The sequence below is a fragment of the Saccostrea echinata genome, unplaced genomic scaffold (genome assembly GCF_033153115.1).
Source record: "Saccostrea echinata isolate AGI-Se365-2 ecotype Australia unplaced genomic scaffold, CSIRO_AGI_Sech_v1 ptg000081l, whole genome shotgun sequence".
In the NCBI taxonomy this organism is placed as follows: Eukaryota; Metazoa; Mollusca; class Bivalvia; order Ostreida; family Ostreidae; genus Saccostrea; species Saccostrea echinata.
The window spans coordinates 2,021,206-2,042,867 of record NW_026889830.1 but is presented as its reverse complement, the minus strand read 5'-3'; the positions used below and the strand labels follow the sequence as shown (position 1 = coordinate 2,042,867).

At 34.3% G+C, this 21,662-nt stretch overlaps 3 protein-coding genes across 3 annotated transcripts; 2 read left to right on the top strand and 1 right to left on the bottom strand.

Moving 5' to 3' along the window:
* Window positions 1-266: 266 nt before the first annotated feature.
* On the bottom strand, window positions 267-1,770 carry LOC133176746 (thiol S-methyltransferase TMT1B-like). Its single transcript, XM_061311816.1, has 2 exons — window positions 1,259-1,770; window positions 267-881 (listed from the first exon to the last, which is right to left on the bottom strand). The coding sequence occupies exons 1-2, from the start codon at window positions 1,763-1,765 to the stop codon at window positions 642-644; spliced, it is 747 nt and encodes a 248-aa protein (XP_061167800.1). The 5' UTR covers window positions 1,766-1,770; the 3' UTR covers window positions 267-641.
* Window positions 1,771-1,822: 52 nt separating this feature from the next.
* On the top strand, window positions 1,823-12,713 carry LOC133176747 (acyl-coenzyme A thioesterase 13-like). The gene is made up of 3 exons (XM_061311818.1): window positions 1,823-1,945; window positions 9,857-10,041; window positions 12,255-12,713. The coding sequence occupies exons 1-3, from the start codon at window positions 1,856-1,858 to the stop codon at window positions 12,406-12,408; spliced, it is 429 nt and encodes a 142-aa protein (XP_061167802.1). The 5' UTR covers window positions 1,823-1,855; the 3' UTR covers window positions 12,409-12,713.
* A 4,404-nt stretch (window positions 12,714-17,117) lies between these two features.
* On the top strand, window positions 17,118-19,390 carry LOC133176770 (uncharacterized). The gene is made up of 2 exons (XM_061311841.1): window positions 17,118-19,136; window positions 19,325-19,390. Exons 1-2 carry the CDS (start codon window positions 17,118-17,120, stop codon window positions 19,388-19,390), a joined length of 2,085 nt encoding a protein of 694 aa, XP_061167825.1.
* The last annotated feature ends 2,272 nt before the right edge of the window (window positions 19,391-21,662 follow it).

The window sequence follows — 21,662 nt, the reverse complement described above, 5'->3', positions numbered from 1 at the left end:
TGCTTTGTACCAACTTTGGTTAAAATTGGCCCAGTGGTTCCTGAGAAGAAGCTGAAAATGTGAAAAGTTTACAGACGGACGGACGACGGACAATAGGTGATCAGAAAAGCTCACTTGAGCTTTCAGCTCAGGTGAGCTAAAAACTATAGGAAAAATGGTGTTTCAATCCACAAGCTATCTTTGGACAAAAGAAATCAAGTTAGCACATGGCTAGAGATGATTTTTTTTTCTCATAAATTCACTTGAAAACATCAAATATCTGTGTATGAGAATTGAATGACAAATATATGAGAATGAATGACTCATAATTAATGTTTATAGTTAAGAAATTACATAATAAAAGACTTTTAACAAACTTCCTTTGCTGATAAATTTGTTTCATAAATTATAAATAATATCAGGTCTTTGCTTACTGCATTCAGATTGGTTATTCTGAGAGTTTAGTTCCTGATAAGAAAGAAGAAAAATACTCACAGATCTTTTTAAATGCATGGATGTATTTTAAACAAACTAATTAAGGTGATTTACACAAGCAACTTTTTAAGTATTCATATGAATCTGCATCTTTCAGGAATATATACATATATTAAAAGCAGCTAATAAAAATCTCATATAGACATGAACATACATGAGAAAAATGATCACTTTGTTGCTATACCCATACACAAAGGTCTGACAACAAACACAAAAGGAAACTTTCCACTGAATGGTGTGATATGTGTATTACTGAATCCAGCCATTTTCACACTTTCCCCTGAATCCTTTATAATCTGACATCCACCCAGAATCCTCCTCCAAACTGGATTCAGAAGCCTCTGAATACAGCTTAAAAATGATCCTTTTTCTGCTGCAACATGTTCCAAGAAATAAAATTTCCCACCCTGAAATTATAAACAATAATTTTACTGATGCAGAGTTAAAATGTTGATATTTAGGAAATATAGTATCAAGAGCATGAAAAGTTTAAAATGCAAATGGTGATCATTTATAATGTAAATGACACTGAATTATTTGCTTCAAAGTAAATAAAACTGGTCACATGCTAAGAACAAAACAAAATAAAGCTTAAAAGGAAAGTTTAATTACAAAACAGGCTTCTGAAAGCTTCACAATTACTTGCTTGTCCATCAAAATTTTTTTAGACCATGACCTACAGATCCACAGGTGTATCAATATATTCAGTACTCTCCATGATGGTTGTTTCAAGTGAAAAACTGATCATGCACATTTTTAAATTATTTAATAAGATATTATTCACCGGTTTCAGAACTCTTCTTACTTCCTGTAAAGACTTTGTGGTATCAACAGTGCAAAGTACAAAAGTGCAAACGACGGCATCAAATATGTCACTTTCTAAATCATCCATTTTTTCAGCAAAACCTTTCAAAAACTTCACATGCACTCCATATTTCTTTGAATTTTCCAAAAGATATTCATTAAAATACCGATTTGGGTCTAAACAAGTAATAGCGCTATTTGGAGGATAAAACTCAAAATTGGCTCCACCTCCTGCACCAATTTCTAGTATCATTAAATCGCTGTCAATACCGCGTTGTTGATCAAATAATTCTGCAAAAAGTTTCTCTTTTTCTCGTTTTGTTGCCTTATTTGCAGATGGTACAAATCTATTGAGTAAATACGCTGACACTATACCATTAACTTTTTTCTTGTTCCTTTTAAGTATATATAACCCTATTATAATGGCACAAATCGGTAAAACATTTCGGACAACAAATGTTTTGAAAAGAATATCACTCTCTGCCATCTTGAGGTCATGTGACAAGATGGAAATAAAGCTGAGCCCGATCCCAATCTTATTATAATTATTTCGGAATTGATTGTAATTTAACGAAATATGTCAACTGCTCGCAATGGACTTGAGTTTTTAAAACAAATGGTAAAGTTCAGAACAGAAGCTAAAACGTTTGAAAATGTCTTACAAGGTGTAAGTATATAAGTGTGTTTGATCTAATGTTAAACTGTTTGATTTTTCTTTCGAAGCTCCTCGGTGCTTTTACATGTGGACTTAAATTTTGTTCGAATTTTCTCAGAGATACAAGGACTTCTGTGTTTTTAGCGTACTTATCTAAATTTTCAAAAAGACATAACTAATTGATTGATTTTCAAGGTCATAAATGGATATCAAAGGTCAAAATACGTAACGGATCTACCCCACTTTTTTTTTTAGACAATTCAGTGTGTAAATAATGTCCTAACAATTAGTATAAAAAAATGTCAGCCAGCATTTGACTTAATGATGATTTCAAGAGAGACTGTTGATATCCTTATTTCATCAACCTGTTTGTCAATAGCTTGCCTCGTATCGAATCAACTTGGAGACAAAAACCCCATATGCAGATGATAAAAGTATATTGCTACATAAGTAAGGGAAGTTGACGATTGAAAATTGAAGTCATCACGTTTAATATAAAGCTTTGTTGTTTGGTTACCATTAAAGTCTTTTTCTAGTAAAATCCCAAATATGAAACAGATGTATCAGACTCTAGCTTGGATTCTTTTATTTCAAGCTCACTGGGATATATCGAGTCGACATATGAATTTAATAGAAGTACTATCGTTCATTGATAATACGTCGTCGATATATCTAAATGTCGAGTTGAAGGCCACAGCAAGTATTTTCTTCTTCTCATGTAGAAATTTCTGAATAAATTCTGCATTGATATGATACAAAAATAGGTCTGCTAACAAGGAGGCGCAATTGGTACCCATGGGAATTCCAATAGATTGTTGAAAGACCTGATCTCCAAAAACTACATATATATTGTCAATCAGTGTGTACAGAATGCAGAATGCTTTTTAACAAAATAATTTTGCAAATGACCAATGACAAGGTAAGTATACTAGTTGAAAAGTCGTACGTTTTGATGTTATTGATTTTGTAAAAATCTTGTGATTTCAAATTTTCTAAAAGTTCCTTGGAGTTTTTATGAATCCACATCTGATTTACACCACTTCTCGAATATACTGTTGTACAGTACTCCTGAAGTTTCTCCTTCACTGCTGTAAATATTTTAGTGAGGTGTAAAGAAAGAGGTTTGGTGGAACATTTACTGGAACCCGCTATGTACCTTTGTTTGTAAGGATTTTTATGGAGTTTTGGAATGTTAAATAATGCAAATGAATATTGCGAGGGGAAAAATGACAATTTTAAACATTAAATTGAGCTAAAACAATATACATTTTGGTGTTCCTACAGTATTGAAAATACATTTAGTTCCTACTTTGTATTCTACCTCGCAGTGACAAAGTTTCGCTTTTGGAATAGGGTATTGAATGTTGTAGATTTCCACTGGAAATATTGTGAATTATTAGGTATGGGTTTTTATTTTTTTGAATAAGAAAAATATGTAACGTGATTTCGACCGATTTTGAAGCAAAGGACTTCGATTCCCCTGGCGTTTATATTCCTTTTTTTTTTTTGCGACTCCCCGGTAAGACACGGTGTATATTATCACCAACAGTAAACGCCTCCTTGGGATATATTTAGTTTACTGTTTAAGGCTCTTTTACTCAAATTTTCTAGACTTGCATTAGCATGGCTGTAAATTTACAAAATCTTAATTCCTGCAGGCATATTTTGAAAATCCTTTCTGACGATATGTTCATGAAGTGAAGTTACACATTCATAAATTTAGAGGAACATGTAAGAAGATATTGTTTCGCTTAAAATCCACCTTCGCTTTAAGCACCTCACCTCACAGAGCTCACACAGTAAATATGTATTGTTTCGATCGTCCACAGAGTTATTTTTCTGTTGAAAATAGATAAAATGCATGGAAGTATTGAACATGTACGTTTTTGTTCTCTCTACATTGAAATATGCATAATTCGAATAACAATGACGATATTTTCTTGACCCGGAATTTCAGATTCTAATGAATTGTTTATAATACGAATGTTGTCTATCGTGCCACGAATCACATTATAATACTATTTAGTATATTAGCGAGTACAATATAGAATATACTTGCTTACGAGGGTCGTTCAATAAATAATGCAATCGGTCATAAAAAAGTAAGAAAAGTGTGCAATATTCTAAACATTTTCAATCTCTCAATGCATTTCCTGTTATCCTTTAGACATGTCTTAAGTCTTTGTACCCATGACCAAAAAACCTCAGCATACCCATTTTTAAGGATACCCCAAAGGCACTGATGAATATCACTTCCCATGACATATCTAGAGCAAATTGCATTAGACCTAAAGGATTTCACTGTTTGTGACGTGATGACGCTTTGCTTGTCGAGAAGTTTAAATACTACGTCACATTGTTACCACATCAAAGGAAGTAACCGAGATCACTTCTCTTCCACGCTAAAGTCGGTCAACTGCAATACACATCGCCGACGTATAACGGGTTTATAAAAGGGGACTGACAGTCCAGCCGTCCTTTTATTGAATATTTCCTGCACAAATCTTAAACAATTGAAAATAGAGCAGTATGCCTTTTTTAGATTCCATAATAATTGAAGTAATGCCACATAAAATGTTGTGCCTGATCAAGCTGGATGTGTCCGTATCAGTCCTGGTCATTCTGGGATTGTAGTAGTTTGTTTCAAATCACTGTTGAAAAAAATGATTTTTCTTTGAAAAAATATATTTCGTGTATGTATTAAACCATGAACTGAAGGACTTAAGAACTGAATATAGAGATCTACATGTATACCCCAAACAACCTTATCATGCGCGGATCTAGAGGGGGGTCGGAAGTGGTCCGGACCCCCCCCCCTCCTAGAATTTGCTGAGTTATTAAATTTATATACTAAACCAAATAAAAAGCGGATCTGTATTATGCAATGTTTAATGATACACTGTTTGATAATTATGCGTGTTTACAGTGTTTAATAATTATGCGATGCAATTTGTTTTCTTAGATCTTATGCGTGTTTTCTTACTTATGTTTGAATTAACTAATACGACGTTTAGAGAATATGGCTTCCTAAATATTTGTCACCATTTCGTACTTGAAATGGAGTATTGTTTTAACTCAATTAAACTATAAAAACCAATTGATATTATTCCACATCTTTGATATGTTACATACAGCATAGACTCGAGTAACTGGCGACAAAAAGTGGGGGGGGGGTGGGGGGGGGTGGGGCTCTCATTTCAATCCGATTCGTTTTTATCCCTTCAAGTATGTTAACGGGCACATAATATAAGAAACCCCTCCCGGCCACTTTTTTATGAAACTCTGAATGGCAGTTTTCTTTAGCCCCCCCCTTTCACAATTTTTTTTACTGTTATAATTTTTTTATGTATTGAAATTTTCATTCGGAGGCCTGTTGCACCAGAACCCTCTCCCCAACTTTTCTTTACAGTCCAATGTAAGCTCTTCCATGTTATTGTGCCTAAAAAGTGACGAATATGAGAAAAGACACCCCTTCTCCGCCCAATTCTTAATTTTGAGTTCTTTGAAATTTCATATTTTTAAAATTTATTTATGATGATAACTATTGTTCTACTTTTTGAGCTTGTCAAAGTATTTCTAGGCTTTTTTTGGACAGCTATGTCTTTACTATTCTTTGCAATAAAAAAGCTACGTATCTGGAATGAATGGTGGTTTTAAAAAGTAGATTAGAGGAGGGATGTGGGAAAAATGAAAGGAAAAAAGGAAATAGAGACGGTTGTTCCTTGTTATAGCCTATATAATACATACATCTTGAGGGAGAGGGCATAATAAGTTTTTAGAACTTTTGCCCAATCCCTTTGTAATTAGAAAGTACAATAAAATATGTTCAAACCAAACCATACATCTTGAGAAAATACATGCATACACTGCTTGTCCAATTAGGGGATGACCATTTGATTTTGAAGGAGGGAGCTGGCAAGAGTCACACCATTATAGCAGTCAAGGACAGATTATTTATTTTCTTCTTTTCTTCTACTCTGAAATAAGGTTGACAAGTAAACTAAAAAGGGAAACTCTATTTCGGGGGGGGGGGGGGTAGAAGTACTAGTCAAGGACAGATTTATTTTGCCGGTCGAGGACAGATTATTTATTTTCAATATTTTCGAGGACATCTTATCTTTTTCCAAAATCCTCCAGGTCCCTTTCTCAGAATCAAGAGGTGCATTTAAATATAGGCTTTACATTCTGTCCTTCGGTATTATTTATACTTTGAATACAAAATGTATGTATTGAACTTCAATGGATAAAATTTGAACGTAAATGTACACGCCTTCCCTCTTTACTATCTCTTTCGAATATATGCGTACAGAGTGGGCTTTTCAGCAGTAATTTGTAATAAATTGCTACAATCTCAGAATGCATGACCTGGATTGATACGCATGACTGATAAATCCAGTTAATCATGCACTACTTTTTATACGCAAATATGAAAAAGGTAAAATATGTTATGGAATAAAATAATCACCTCAACTTCAATTTATTATGTACTCTAAAAAATGCATACTGCTCTATTTTCAATTGTTTAAGATTTGTGCAAGAAATATTCGATAAAAAGACGGTTGGACTGTTTGTCCCCTTTTATGAACCCGTTAAACGTCGGCGATCTGTATTGCAGTTGACCGACTTTAGCGTGGAAGAGAAGTGATCTCGGTTACTTCCTTTGATGTGGTAACAATGTGACGTAGTACTAGTATTTAAACTTCTCGACAAGCAAAGCGTCAGCGTCACAAACTTTGAAATCCTTTAGGTCTAATGCAATTTGCTCTAATTTTGTACAATCTTCCTTTGATTGTTTGCATGCATTTTTAGAATAAAAAGATCTCACAATGGCTGAGATCTAGCGAATTGGGGGATGGCAAAGCTCTGTAAACTTCCTTTTCTTCAGAATTTCATTTATTTCTCTGTGCTTATTTGCAGCAGCGTTGCCAGGTGCAAGAAAATTACCCTGGGGGCAGTATTTGGATTTCCTTTGCAGGAAATCTGTTCATCTTTCCTCAGTGCAATTCGAACATAAAAGTTATTATTAATGGTCCTTCCTTTGGGTGTATCTACATGTTTTACTGGACCTCTTGAAAAAAAATGAAAACTAACAAAACATGCTTGGAGCTCTTGTCTCTCTTTATAATAATAAGAACGATAGCTTTTTCTTTGATTCCACATTTTATTATTGATCTTCCTTTTTGGCTACAAAAAGTGCACCCACGTTTTGTCATCCATCACGTAAATTTAACAAATCTATTTTGGTAAAATATTTGTTTTTAGGTACACCGTTGGCACATAAATGCGTATATTTCTCTAAGGCAACTTTAAGAAAATAATGCACATATCTAATAGAAATATTATTATACTCATTTCCGTTGTCAGAATTCTATAAAATGTTGTGACGATGAAATGCTTAGCGTTCTAACAATGTCTTTGGATTTAAATCTGACATTTTCAGATATCATGTTGCACATTGCATCGATAATTTTTGGTGTCCCTACAAATTTCAGTCGACAGTTTGACTTTTATATTTTAACTCTCCTTTTTTACTTTGAGTTTCTGAATCAATCTGAAAATTATACAGCGTTAAAGACTATTCTTTTCACATACAAAAATCATATCTTTAATATGAGTTCTTCGGCGATTTATGTAAAGAAGCACAGTTTTCACAAACGCTCTCATTTTCATCTTCTTGGCAGAGATCATTTTAAACAGTTTTCAGCTCAGTGTAGTGACCATGCTTACTTTAAAAGTGAATTTCTTTCCGACGACAATAGGAAAAAGCATGGGGTTTCCTGTGATTAGGAGCTCTCAAACATTTCAACTGTGAAAAAATAAAATTAAATAGATCTACATTTACTATGATATACTGTTTGTTGCATTATGTATTTAAAGACCCTCGTATTTAATTGTTAGTTAGATTTTGGTAAATGCAAATTTCTTCAATGCCAGTAATACAGCAGAGGAGAAAGCAAGCCGTATCTAAATTATTATCCTTGTTAAAATGAACAGTCACTGTTCACTTAAAATATTTTATTCCTACTTAAATTAAACGCTTGTATTGATTTGATAAAATACTCCATTTATCTAAAAATTATTAGGGGGAAAATACTCCATTTATCTAAAAATTATTAGGGGGAAAGACACACACACACACACACAAAACCCACCCATCCAACCAACCAACCAAACAAAAAAAAAAACATTGTGAAAGACATTTATTCCTGACAGAGTACATGGAGAGAAGTGACGTCACACATAAATTTTGGGAACACCAACTTCATTACTTTCGACATTTAGATAGATCGATGACGTTTTATCAATTAACAATATTTAACTTTCATTCCTACGTTGATTCGATATATCCCTTTGACTCGAAAGGACACCTAAGAGTCTGACATATCTGTTTCATATTTGGATAATTTTCTAGAAAAAGACATTAATAGCAAACTAACACAAAACTTTATGACAAACCCGATAACTTCAAGTTTTCTACCGTCAACTCCCCTTTTTTATGTAGCAAGATACCATGCAGTCCAGATTTATCCCGAACCGAGATAAAGTCATTTAAATAAGCATTTGCTGATTGGTCGTACTACATTAATTTACTCCAATCACTACTCGGAAAAAAAATCCAGACTTTTGATAGTACCATAGGCCAAAGGTTTTTGAGGAGAGTAGCGGATCAGAAATCCTAGGCTAGCAAATATGCCCAGTCAATAAATGTATAATGTATATACATGTATTTAATGCATGTACAAGGGGTTATCAAAAAGTTTGTGAACTGATGCAGTAAAATTAATACTATGTAGTCTGTGCTTATAAAATTTGTAAGAAACATAAAACAACAAAAGTTTAAGAAATGTTGAAAATTTTAGCTTGATACGTTGATAGTTTTCCAAATTATTGTAAAATAAAAAAAGACATTATACATGTATGATCACCCGGCGCTGTCGCCGTTTAGTTTCCTGACGTCCGACAATGTCATTGTTTCTCAATGTCCGCTCTCTCTTTATCTCATACACTTATCTTAATGAGATTACCTGGAGTTAAGTAAGGACTTAAGCTCGTCTTGTTTATATGACTTTACAATGTTATGAACAGCTACTTTCAATGCATATAATATTGTAAATGGATCTATACATAGGGAAATATCCTCACTTGATTATGCCAGAATACTCAGCTTGTTGGAGTTCAATTTCTACCAAACATGATCAACGTCACTTTTCGACGTGACTGACTTTTGACCCCCTTACTACAAATCGACATTAACTGAGCATCTTTCATCTCTCTGAATCTTTTGGGCATTTAAAACAAGTACTCTGGATGCATTTTCTTTTTCTGTAGCCCGTTTAAACATCCCCTAGGTCTATACCAGTTTTTCCAGGTGCGAAACTTTATAGAATGCAGGAAAAAGAAACCCCTCCCCCTTTATGACGTCATTTTCAAGCCCTTAATTTTTTTAAAACTCCATATAAAATTTACGATAAAATTTCATAGAACTTAAAGAATGGGGTAAAAATTGCAAATTTTACGGAACAACTGTGTTGTACAACATGCCTGAAATAACGGGATTTTTTGATGACAAATGCTCATATCAAAAGATTTTCTCAGTTACACTCAGGTAGAAAAAACGTCATATTTGAGGTTGTTGCGCCGCCTGGACATACCATTGCTTACAAAAATATTAACAATTTATTAAAAAATAAAAATTATGATTTATGGTTAATTCTATAGATAGAAAAGATGATGCTCACTATATGTGTTAAATTTCATTGATGTACCTAAAGCGGTTTTAACTTTATGGCGCTAGTCCACGAACTTTTTGATAACCCCTCGTATATATATGATTTTATTACAATGTATTGAGGACTTCAGATACATTGTCATTTTTTAATAACAGCAAAAGTGTGTTTAAACACTTGCATTTTTCTTGTAAAGATTCGAGTTGTTAGCGGAGGAGAAGGAAAATGTATATGTGAAATGAAAATAAAGGAAGAACACCAGAATGCGGGAGGGACGCTGCATGGGGATGTGACTGCCACGCTGGTGGATGCTGTGTCAACTTGGGCTTTAATGACTTCCCAGCGACAGGTGCCCGGAGTGAGCGTTGACCTTAATGTTTCGTACGTAAGCATATCTTATTTTGATGAAAGTAATTAAGATTCATAGTATACTAAATCATCACAAAATTAGGCCGCTTACAGTTTGACATCCCTCATGAGTCCTTTTACTATGTAGCGTGTCAGGAAAATAGCCAAGAACTGTCATTTCAGCAATTAAACCAGAATGCCCAATTAAAGAAGTGGTTAAAAATTACTTAGATATTCCATTTTTGACCTTTATAAAGAAAATATTTATTTGTCTTGCGTGTAAGAGGTTTAAGTTCAAATCATGGACTAATAAGGATCTGGTGATGCTGAAGTCGTCCTTTCTTGACTGTTTTTGTGGGATTTCTATGGAACGCCATAGCTGCCTTATGTGGTTATTTCATGTTAAGGTGGTGCTTTATTATGTTATGCTGTGGTTATTTCATGTTAAGGTGGTGCTTTATTATGTTATGCTGTGGTTATTTCATGTGAAGGTGGTGCTTTATTATGTTATGCTGTGGTTATTTCATGTGAAGGTGGTGCTTTATTATGTTATGCTGTGGTTATTTCATGTGAAGGTGGTTTTCCATGTGAAGGTGGTTTTTTATGTGAAGGTGGTTTTTTATGTGATGGTGGTTTTTCATGTGAAGGTGATTTTTCATGTGATGGTTGTTTTTCATGTGGTTTTGAAACAGCATAACATAAAAAAGCACCACCTTCACCTGATATAACCACCACGTAACATAATAAAGCACCATATTCACATGAAATAACCACAGCATAACATAATAAAGCACCATCTTCACATGAAATAACCACAGCATAACATAAAAAAGCACCACCTTCTCATGAAATAACCACATAAGGCAGCTATGGCGTTCCATAGATTTCTAATGTTTGTCGAATCAGATGATCATGCTTAACCAGGCACTGATGTCTCAATATAAATTATGTTCCAGCAACTGATGTAAAATACCCGAATTATCCAACATCACATGAAGTAAAAAAAGAAATCTCTTGCAATTCAACACATTTACAGATGAAACACATGACTATTTTCCACTTAAGCAGTAAAACGTCTTCTTTCTTTCTAAAGACCTACTTAGATGATATTTCTGCTAGGAACTCTCGTATTTCTTCCACTTCGAGTCTCCTTATTCTCAAATTTCTGATAACATGTCACACAAGATGGCCCAGAAATCCGCTGCAATTTACATCTATGAACAGACAAATGTCACTACATCACGAATTTTATAACGGTAAAGACAACGAACAATGATATCATAAAACCTAAAACAGTACAAACTGTGAACAGGGAGACAAAAAACAAGATACGAACCATGAACAGGACAAGAACTTGGACCCCTGAAAACATCATAGGTGGGATCAGGAGCCTAGGAGGAGTAAGCATTCCCTATCGACCGGACACAACCGCCGTGAGCCCTGTGTTTTGATCGGGTAGACGAAACAATCCGTTGTCAAATTTAGTTTTAAAAAAATGGCCTAACAGTTGATATGAAATATGTCAGTCAAAATGGTTGTATTTGTAAACAAGGCACCTGAATCCAACTCTGGTGGCCCCACCCTACCCCATGAAGTCATGATTTGAATAAATTTGATAATATGCATTTTGAACCTAAAATTTATTATGCGCCACTTTGAAATCAACCTCCAAAGTTTAGCTATAACAGCATTTTCTCCATTAAAGCACCGGTTTTTGCATGCATTTACCAGTACCATTTATGTTAAAATTGTGGAAAAAAGACTACAATTCACAATCATTAGAATCACACGAGAAGGATTGAAATTTTGTACTTTCTTTCCCATGTCTTTATCGTTCAAATACATGTATATACTGTCCTCTCAGATTAATTGGAGGTAACATATTTTAAAGAAGCATTGATATAAAACTATGTTTACAATTAATTTTTAGTGAACTTTTTCACTTAAATCAATTTTTTCAATACTACACACAGTTATAAGATTGCCAAATATTTTAATTCATTATTGTGGAAAATGTCCTACCATTGAATTTCAAGTTAATAAAAGCAAAATTTGGCACGCACTAAGACATGCTTTTTTATAGTAGTAAAGTGTATTGTTTGGTATATCTTTAAATATTTTTACTTTGCCTACTTGAAAATCTTTACTACTGATCAAGTTTACACAATTATTAGTATATATGATTATTGTTTTTTTAAAAAAAAAAACGACAGAAACTCATATTTGAAGACATTTCTACTTTACAGATTTATGAAACCAGTAAAAGTTGGAGAGGACATTGTGATTGATGCTGATACGCTTAAGATAGGAAAGACTCTGGCATTTTGTTCAGTTGACATTAAATTGAAAAACGACGGATCTCTTTTAGCTCAAGGAAAACATACAAAGTATGTGGGATGATAAAGTTAATGCGTTTTGATTTTCGATGGACAATTTGTATTTGAATTGCAGAGACGGAACTGGCATGCACATATTCTTCATTTCTGTCCTAGTTTTTTGCGTTTTTTCATTCTTAGATGTAAAATATTTAAAGAATTAACTATATACGGTCATTTCCCGGTGACAGTGTGTGAATCTATGTGTGAACAAATGCAGTGACAGAGTTGTTGAATGTGCTTAGATAAAAATTTGTGTAGATGCACAATTTGTAAATATCTCTTGTTTAGTATTCATGAATTTACGTACTTTTTAAATGGGTAAGTGATGCTATTTGTAATTTTTTTTATTATTGACAATCTAGCACACCAGAGGTCTTCATTCAGAAAAGAAGGGTACAGCAAACTCCACCCTGTCATAAAGTGACGTTTTTCGATCTTGCTTAGTTCAAACCTAGCATCGATTTTAATTCACTGCGCACCGAGTGATCACAAGAGAGTATCAAGTTGAGAACAATTTTCTTAATTTCCCAAATTTTGATTAATTTTCATTAAATTTTATATAGTTTTCAGTTTGGGAACTGTTACAGTTATATGAATTATATACGTGATTTTCATACTCATGTATGTAAGATGTACTGAGTATCTGGCATTTTATTCCAAAAGAGACAAAAAGAAGGTCCATAGTAAACATTTCCTTAGATAAAGAGTGGAGAAAGGACAATATGGAAAAAAAAGCCACCTTAAATCTTTAAGCTATTGGGAAGTCCAGAAGAGGGACAGGGTTGTAATAGGGAGGGATGTATATATATATCTGTGGAAAAAATAAGAGTTAACTTTAAAAATCATATATATGTACCATTTTTTCCTTTCAAAATATACATAAATATTAGGGATGGCAATCGAATACGAATTGCCAATATATTAACCGCAAGAAATTCCAAACAATTAATCGTATCAATTGTTTTTGCATATTTTATCGTAAAATATGGACCTCAAAAGTCCAAACAATGCAAATCGGGAGCATAGCAAACACGGACCTCTAAAAACATCAGGGGTGGGATCAGGTGCCATAGAGGAGTAATCATCCCCTGTCGACCGGTCACTCCGCCTTGTGCTCCTTGTCATGATCGGGCACACGGAAAATTAGTAGAAAATTCAGTGTTTAAATAATGGCCTAACAATCTTGTAAACTCTATTCAAATTGCAACACCATGAAACCTGCCTACAAGATTAGACACATTTTTCATACCAGATGACGCGCAAGTTCATTCTGCATTGTCACCATAATGAGAAATAAGTCTTAACCTTCACTTAATTTACTATGATTGTTTGATAATATAATCTGAAACTGCAAAGGATAGACAAAATAAGATACACATTAGAATCAGTTCATGGTACTCAACGATCATTAATTAAATCATTACAGAAACACAGGGCAGGTTGATGTAAAGACAGGGAGTTTAAACAGCAATTTAAACATCTCATAAACTGACTATTTACTCCCACAAAGTCAATTGAGACTTAAACGAGAGGTTTATGGATCTCAGAATCGGCTTTAAAAAATGGGGATAAAAATGTTTACATTCAGAAATTTTAATTTATATTTGTTAAAATTGCATTTTAAGTAAATTGTGTTGAAATTTATACATCAATTTTCATTTTTTTTCCCGACTAACCATTTACATAATTTCTAAAAACATAAAAAATAGAATTTTAGGAATGCACATTATCAGACTTCTTTCTGATGCTGGATTTGACTACATTTTCTGGATGAGTGACAAGGGTAAAGTTTTTACAGCAAGTTCTTTCCAATGAAAATTCAAGCCCTCCCTAGAAAACATATGCAATGATTATTATCAAAGAATGAACGCTACCAGACTTGCTTCGGATACTGGATATGACCTACATTTTCTGAATGAATGACCAGGTTAAAATTTGGAGCAGGCTCATTCCAGTGTAACTTCAAGCCCTAAGTGTGCAAAGCTTGTATGGATTTTGCATCAAATGAAATATGGAAATAACGAACAGTATTCAATTTCAGCGCAACGTTCATTTAAACAATACAAATCGGGAGCAGAGCAAACACAGGCCTCCAAAACATCAGAGGTGGGATCAGGTGCCATTGAGGACTGAGCATCCCCTGCTGACCGATCACACCCGCCTTGTGCTCCTTGTCATAATCGGAAAAAAGGAAAAATCCGTAGATAATTTAGTGTGTAAATAATGAACTAACAATTAGTATGAAAAGCGTCTGTCAGCATTTAAGTCAATGATTTGATGTATTTGCTGACAAGCTCATTGTATCGACCATAATACTTGCGAAATGATGACTTCAAACGAGACTGTTGATATCCTTGTATCATCAACTTGTTTGAGAGTAGCTTGCCTTGTTTTAGAAATTGTTCATACGCAGAGCATGCTCTTGCGCATGGAATCAACTGGGAGACAAAAACCCCATATGCAGATGATAAGGGTATATTGCTATAAAAGTAAGGGAAGTTTACGATTGGAAAATTGAAGTCATCACGTTTATCACAAAGCTTTGTTGTTAGATTACCATTAAAGTCTTTTTCTAGTAAAATATCCAATTATGAAACAGATGTGTCAGACTCTGCGGTATCTTTTATTTCAAGCTCATTTGGATATATCGAGTCGACATATGAGTGGAAGTTACTATCGTTATTTGATAATACGTCGTCAATATATCTAAATGTCTAGTTGAAGGCCACAACAATTGTTTTCTTCTTCTCATGTAGAAGTTTTTGAATAAGTTCTGCTTTATAGGTCTGCTAATAAGGGGGCGCAATTGGTATCATTGGGAATTCCAACAGATTGGTGGAAGACCTGATCTCCAAAAACTACATAGATTTTGTCGATCAGAAACTCGAGCATCTTTTAATATCAACTTCAGAGTACTTGTGTGTACAATAAGGATGTTTTTAACAAAATAATTTTGCCAATGGCTAATGACAAGGTAAGTAAATTTTGTGATTTCAAATTTTTGAAAAGTTCCGTGGAATATTTAAGCATTTACATCTGATTTACACCATTTCTCAAATATACTATTGTACAGTACTCTGAAGTTTCTCCTTCACTGCTGTAAATATTTAAGTGAGGAGTAAAGAAAGAGGCTTGGTAGAACATTTACTGGAACCCGCTATGTATCTTTGTTTGTAAGGATTTTTATGGAGTTTAGGAATCCAGTATAGATATGGTACATATAATTCAAATTCATTTTGATTTTTTGGAATATTAAAAATATTTAAAACTGACATATGATTTTGACGAATTTCCTCCTTAGAAAGGCAGTTATAGGTATTAGTTGGATTACCACTTGCAGAATTAAATCCTAGTTCCTCTAAAATACAATTCAAATAATGAGCCTTACAAACAAAGACAACGTTGTTACCTGCTTTTAAGCGGAAACCAGTACATACTGATCGTGTAATCTATCTAATTCTTGTCTCACTTCTGCATTATGCATCAAGGGATGCACACTATTAGACTTGCTTCGGATGCGGGATTTGACTTATGAGTGATCAGGTTAAAGATTTTACAGCAGGTTCATTCTAGTGTAAATTCAAGCTCTACCTGGACCAAACTTTGAGGGATGATGCATCTAGGTATGCGTACTTCCAGACTTGCTTCCGATGCTGGATTTGACTTATATTTCTGAACAAGTGACCAAGTGAAAGGTTTTAGAGCACGTTCATTCCAGGTTAGTTTAAAGCCTATCATAGAGCGAACTTGCATTAATGATTCATCTAGTGTATCACTGACTTACCAGACTTACTTTGGTTGCTGGATGTGAAGTCCGCTTTCCGAATGATTGTCCAGGTTAATTAAGCTTTTTGAGCAGATCCATTCCCAAGTGACCCTATGGCGAACGTGAACCATTGATGATGATGCATGAAGGGATGCACACTAGACCTGCATTTTCTGGATAAATGACCAGTTTAAGGTTTTAGCTTAAGTCCATTGCCAAGCAGCTGCAGGCATTATTCTCTTTAGAGAAGTGGACAGGCTTTCGCCTACATCCACTTCTCTTCGCAAGCCTTCATGTTTTGATTCTGGAAAACGTGTAAATCTCGAACCGGTGACGGTCTACACTTCAACTGACATTTCGTCTAAAATACGTCTGAATGTACGTAATAGACCATAGGTGCTTGAGGACAGGACTCCCCCCCCCCCCTCAATATAGACCCCCGGGCCTTTTCGACTTTTTTTTCATAAATTATCTTTTAGTAACATATTTGTGATATAATCCATACAATCAGCCCGAAAAATTACGAAAAACAAACATTTTATAAAAATTCCCCACTCTATATATAAAAAACAACAAGGTTGCCAACTTCGTCTGTCATCCGAGAGGCACTACCAAGGAATTTTTTTTAAAATGTACTATAAAACGGTACTTACCAGTAAAAACGGTTTGATCACGCCGTGTCCCAAATATTTCCTTCACTAAACATCTGCATGTCACAATAATATAAGTTTATTTATTGGGTCAAATGGCATGATTTTCACCGACAAGTTATCGTTTTTTGAACTGATCAAAGCTTATCCAACGGAAGTGAAGGCATTACGTCACCTATCGCAAGGAGGATAACTCTGCTGCTTAACTGAGAAGTTCCGAGTGTACATGGAAACAATGAAAAGGTAAGAGAATTACGAAAAAATGTAAACAAAAAGTCCGCGAAAGACGGAAAGTCAGCTGTTTTAGAGTTCACAATGTTTGACGAAGACCAGGAGTTGGCATTTCGTCTTTCAAATGGCCATAATTTGATTATTAGTGGTCAGGCAGGTACAGGAAAGACATTTCTTGTGAAGAGGATTGTTAAAAAATATAGTAAAGAAAAACATGTCGCCATCGTATGTTCCACAGGAATAGCTGCGACTCATTACGGTGATCTGGGGGCAGTTACATTACACAAATGGGCAGGAATAGAAGATGGAAGGCATGTCACCGAAGAACTTATTCACCTTGTTTTAACAGACGAACGTTTTGTGAAAGTGAAAAATAATATTGAAATTACAGATCTTCTTGTAATTGATGAAATATCAATGATTAGTGCCAAAACATTTAATCAATTAGAAATGCTGTGTAGAAATATAAGAAACAATGACAGATATTTTGGGGGAATGCAAGTCATTCTTGCTGGTGACTTTTATCAGTTACCCCCAGTCGCTAATGAAATTATTGGTGATCCAGGTAACCATTGTTACAAACTACCATGGTTTAATAACTGCTTCCCACATAAAGTAAAATTAAACATAATTCACAGACAGAGTGACACAACACTTATCAAATGCATAAATGAACTTGAGATGGGAGATCCATCAGATGAAAGTGTAGCTTTCCTAAAGTCTTTAGACCGACCACTGCCCAGTGAGGAAGAATGTATTCATCTCTTTGCCCGTAATTATGATGTTGACATTTTCAATTATAACAAATTGCAAAATTTACCAGGAGAACTTAAACTCTACAAATCAAGAGATGAAGGATCAAACCACTATTTAAGCAAATTCCTAGCACCCAAAAATTTAGGACTTAAAGTTGGTTGTCCAGTGATGCTTGTCAGAAATTTAAGTGATTCTTTAGTGAATGGCTTATGTGGCACTGTCGTTCAACTCATGTCTGACTCTGTTGATGTGAAATTTGTTTTTGAAAAAAGAAATACTGTTGTGACTGTTAAGCCAGTGGTTTTTACAACTTTTGATCCTGTGGATAAGATTACCATTGCAAAAAGAACTCAGTTACCATTGAAATTAGCATATGCTATAACTGTGCATAAAGCACAAGGAATGACCTTGAAGAATGTTGTCATAAATTGTGAAAACTGTTATCAGCCAGGGCAAATTGGTGTTGCTGTAGGACGTGCACAGCAAGTTGAGGGTCTACGAGTAATTAACTTCAAAAAAACATTATGTCGTAAGCATCCACTCCATGTTACAAGGCTTTATGAAAATTTTACCATAGGCAATGTGCAAAATGATTTGTCTTGCTGTAGGGGAATTAGAAGTGAAAAAACTGAAGACTCTAATACTGATGATGATGGTGATAATGATTTTGACTTTTCAGAAAATAGAAATATTGATGCAAATTTTGAATCTGACTCTGATTTTTCAGATAGTGAAATTGAGAAATTGGAAATTTTAGACTCTCTCATTGAACAACAAATTATAACAGAAGAATTTTCATCAAATGCAAAGACAGCTCTAGATTCAGTTTTTTCTGAATTTGTTGGAACACCTTTGGAAAATGAGATGTTTTCCTTTAAACAGAGAATTCTGGAAAATTTTCAAATCTACCATGATTGGTACCAATTGCAGTCCTCAGTCATTGAAGACATAGGTTTGATTTGTCTACCTGAAGGTGAAAAGACATACTCTGCCAAACAGCAAAATGATTTTTTTGTTAGATTTAATAAATACCTCAGTTCTGATGAATACAAAGACAGTGTAATATCAATGCTTAATATTTATTCAATAAAGGACAGTGGCCCACAATTTCAGTTTCTGACAACACTTTTATTTTATCTGGAAAGAAAGTTTTTTGAAGATTTATCAGGACATCTAGACTTGCAAGATCCTGAATCTATTAAGAGCACTTCAGTGTCAGCAGAAGAATTACTAGCACCTGCAAGAGGAAAAATCAGGTACATCAGTGGATATGTTCTAGCAAAACTGAAACACAACTTATCAGTGAAAACAAGAAATTCTTTATTTGCAGAGGGAGACAATTCTAAAGTATTACAACTTCAAAGTCAAATGAACATTTTAAATTCATTGTGTATTTCATATGATGAGTTGAAGGATTCAACTAAGGATATTGGAAGTTTGCATGAAACTAGAAGAAAACAAAATGAAAGAGAAAGTCTTACAAACTTGACTGATGCTAGTTTTGAATTTTTCATGAAACTTGAAACTTTGTGCAGGGAAAAACTGACACACATCAATCTAGTGTGTCATGGGAAAAGCATATTCAGTTATGTGACAGATGAACTTTACAAAAACACTGAATTATTTGAATTTTGGGTTGAGACTTTGAATAAGAATTATGTTGTTACTTATGTTACATCTAGTGATGAAGAAAACATTGAAAGTATCTTACACTCAATTGTAACCTCTTGTGAAAACTTCATAGAACTCTATCATTCAGTGATTCAGTTATTCTTGAAGGTGTCGTTCAGTCAATTTCGGAGAGACTATCTGTCCTTCCTGAAAAAAGAAAAGGGTAAGGCTCTCCGTAAAAAAGTTGTGGAGAAGAAGTCCAGAAAACCTGTTAAGACATTTAATATACAGTTCCTAACAGAAGACAAGTCAAACGACAGAATTAGCTCACACTTGCGGCTAAAATCTGAAGTTGTATTGAATGAAAAATTCCTTTTATCTTTTACAAAAAAAGATTTACTTCTTATATGCCAAATGTATGAAGTTAAGATGTCATCTCAAAAGAAAAAAGAAGATATACTTTTAAATCTTAACAGAGTGATCTTAAATTGTGATTCCATACCTTGTCCAAACAAACTTCTCTCAGATGCATCTTCACGTTCTGTGCCTGAAGTTGAAGATATTCCAGGACCAAGTGGATATGTCCCCCCACAGCCTCCCTCAACTCCTGTCAGTGTTACTTCTGATTCTTCGGCTTCAGGACTCGCACCTACAATAATTACCACAGAATGTCAATCAAGGAAGGGAAAAGGGAAAGGGAAAGGAAAGGGTAAGGGTAAAGGAAGAGCCAAGAAGAAGACTCCAGCAGCTAATGTATATGATCAAGATGAGGACTGTGCAGTATGTAATGGACATTATGTTGATGGTGAGGACTGGATAAGCTGCGATATTTGTAATTTGTGGTACCACAGGGATTGTGCAAATTTACAGGATGATGAGGAATGGTCTATTATCAGTGAGCCTGAGGGGGTCTATACTTGCGCACTCTGCCAATAAGATGGGTATACATGTACGTACACTTATCTGCATGTTTTGTGTGTTCTGAAACATAATATCAATTAATCAATACATGTATTTGCTCATTTATAAATTATTTTATATGGTTTCTGATACTTGTAATGTATTCAGTTTATATTTGTTTCTTTCAAATTACATGTAATTTTTGCCCTTAGTTAATGATTCTTTAATTATTCCAATTGTTTGCAACCAAAATAGTGTACTCTTTTCTATTAGAAGTTAAAGATTTTAATGACAGTAACCATACATTAAGTAGCTGTTATTTCTTTCAAGATTAAGACTACCTATATACCTATAAAGTGATTATCTACATGTATTGCATTCAACACCTTAATTAAGGAGTGAATTCTCAGAGAATATAAATGTTCATCAATGGAAGGATGCATGTTTCAAAAAAAAAAAAAAAAAAAAATTCCCTTAATTATTTTTTTTTTACAGCTATATTCCATACCTTTGGTTTTACACCATGATGTACTGGTAATTGTGCTCCTTCACCACCTCCTACATTAGATTTTCGAGATATTGAAGCTTGCCCAAGAATTACTGAATTAACTGAATGACAATAACCTAGGTAAGTTGGATTAGTATTGGCCCCGTTATATAATGTTCTCTGCTGACAGAACATGTTCTCAATCACATCACTATTGACGCGACTCGGGATGATGGATGCATTGCAAGACTTTAATTTGTATACACACAACTCTTCAAATCCCATAATTGAAGAAATTATATCTCCCCTTGTCTGGTGAGATATGAGATGTTTTTCCTTGTTTTTAATCAATTTATCCTGTTTGATTGTCTGTTCCCACTTAATGAACCATTGCAGTGCATCATTGTTTTCCTTCAGTCTGTCATCACTGACATCAGTGATTGGTCTAGAGTCTCTAAAGTTCCTTATTAGTGCACTAGTATGGGTCAACATTTCTATCGTTCCATCCAGCTTGTGCCCAGCATCACCTAAACTCTCACGATAAAGTTTCATTAGATGCAACATCTCACTGTTTAACACATCTTCAGCCAAATGATTCCTCATTTTACTTTCTGATGTTAAGTAGATATGTTCCTGTGTGAGTTTGTGATGGATAGGAAATGGGTTTGTAGAAATGTCCCACAGATATGCCCCTTTGAAGTGATCCCATTCTATAAATGTGTCCTCATATTTCAAATGTCTTTTACAGAATGCAGCTTTTCCACTTTTTGATACATTATTTCTTATTTTTTTCAACACATGTGATATGTCCATGATGAAGAATAACTTCTGATTTTCATTCTGAGAGAAAATGTTTTTGAATGAACATGTAATTG

Coding starts and splice junctions, on each gene's coding strand:
- LOC133176770 (XM_061311841.1), top strand. CDS start 17,118: ATGTTTGACGAAGACCAGGAGTTGGCATTTCGTCTTTCAAATGGCCAT. Junction 19,137..19,324: donor CAGAGGGAGACAATTCTAAA/GTATTACAACTT, acceptor AACTTTGTGCAG/GGAAAAACTGACACACATCA.
- LOC133176746 (XM_061311816.1), bottom strand. CDS start 1,765: ATGGCAGAGAGTGATATTCTTTTCAAAACATTTGTTGTCCGAAATGTT. Junction 882..1,258: donor TAAGAAGAGTTCTGAAACCG/GTGAATAATATC, acceptor TTATAATTTCAG/GGTGGGAAATTTTATTTCTT.
- LOC133176747 (XM_061311818.1), top strand. CDS start 1,856: ATGTCAACTGCTCGCAATGGACTTGAGTTTTTAAAACAAATGGTAAAG. Junction 1,946..9,856: donor TTGAAAATGTCTTACAAGGT/GTAAGTATATAA, acceptor TTTCTTGTAAAG/ATTCGAGTTGTTAGCGGAGG. Junction 10,042..12,254: donor AGCGTTGACCTTAATGTTTC/GTACGTAAGCAT, acceptor TCTACTTTACAG/ATTTATGAAACCAGTAAAAG.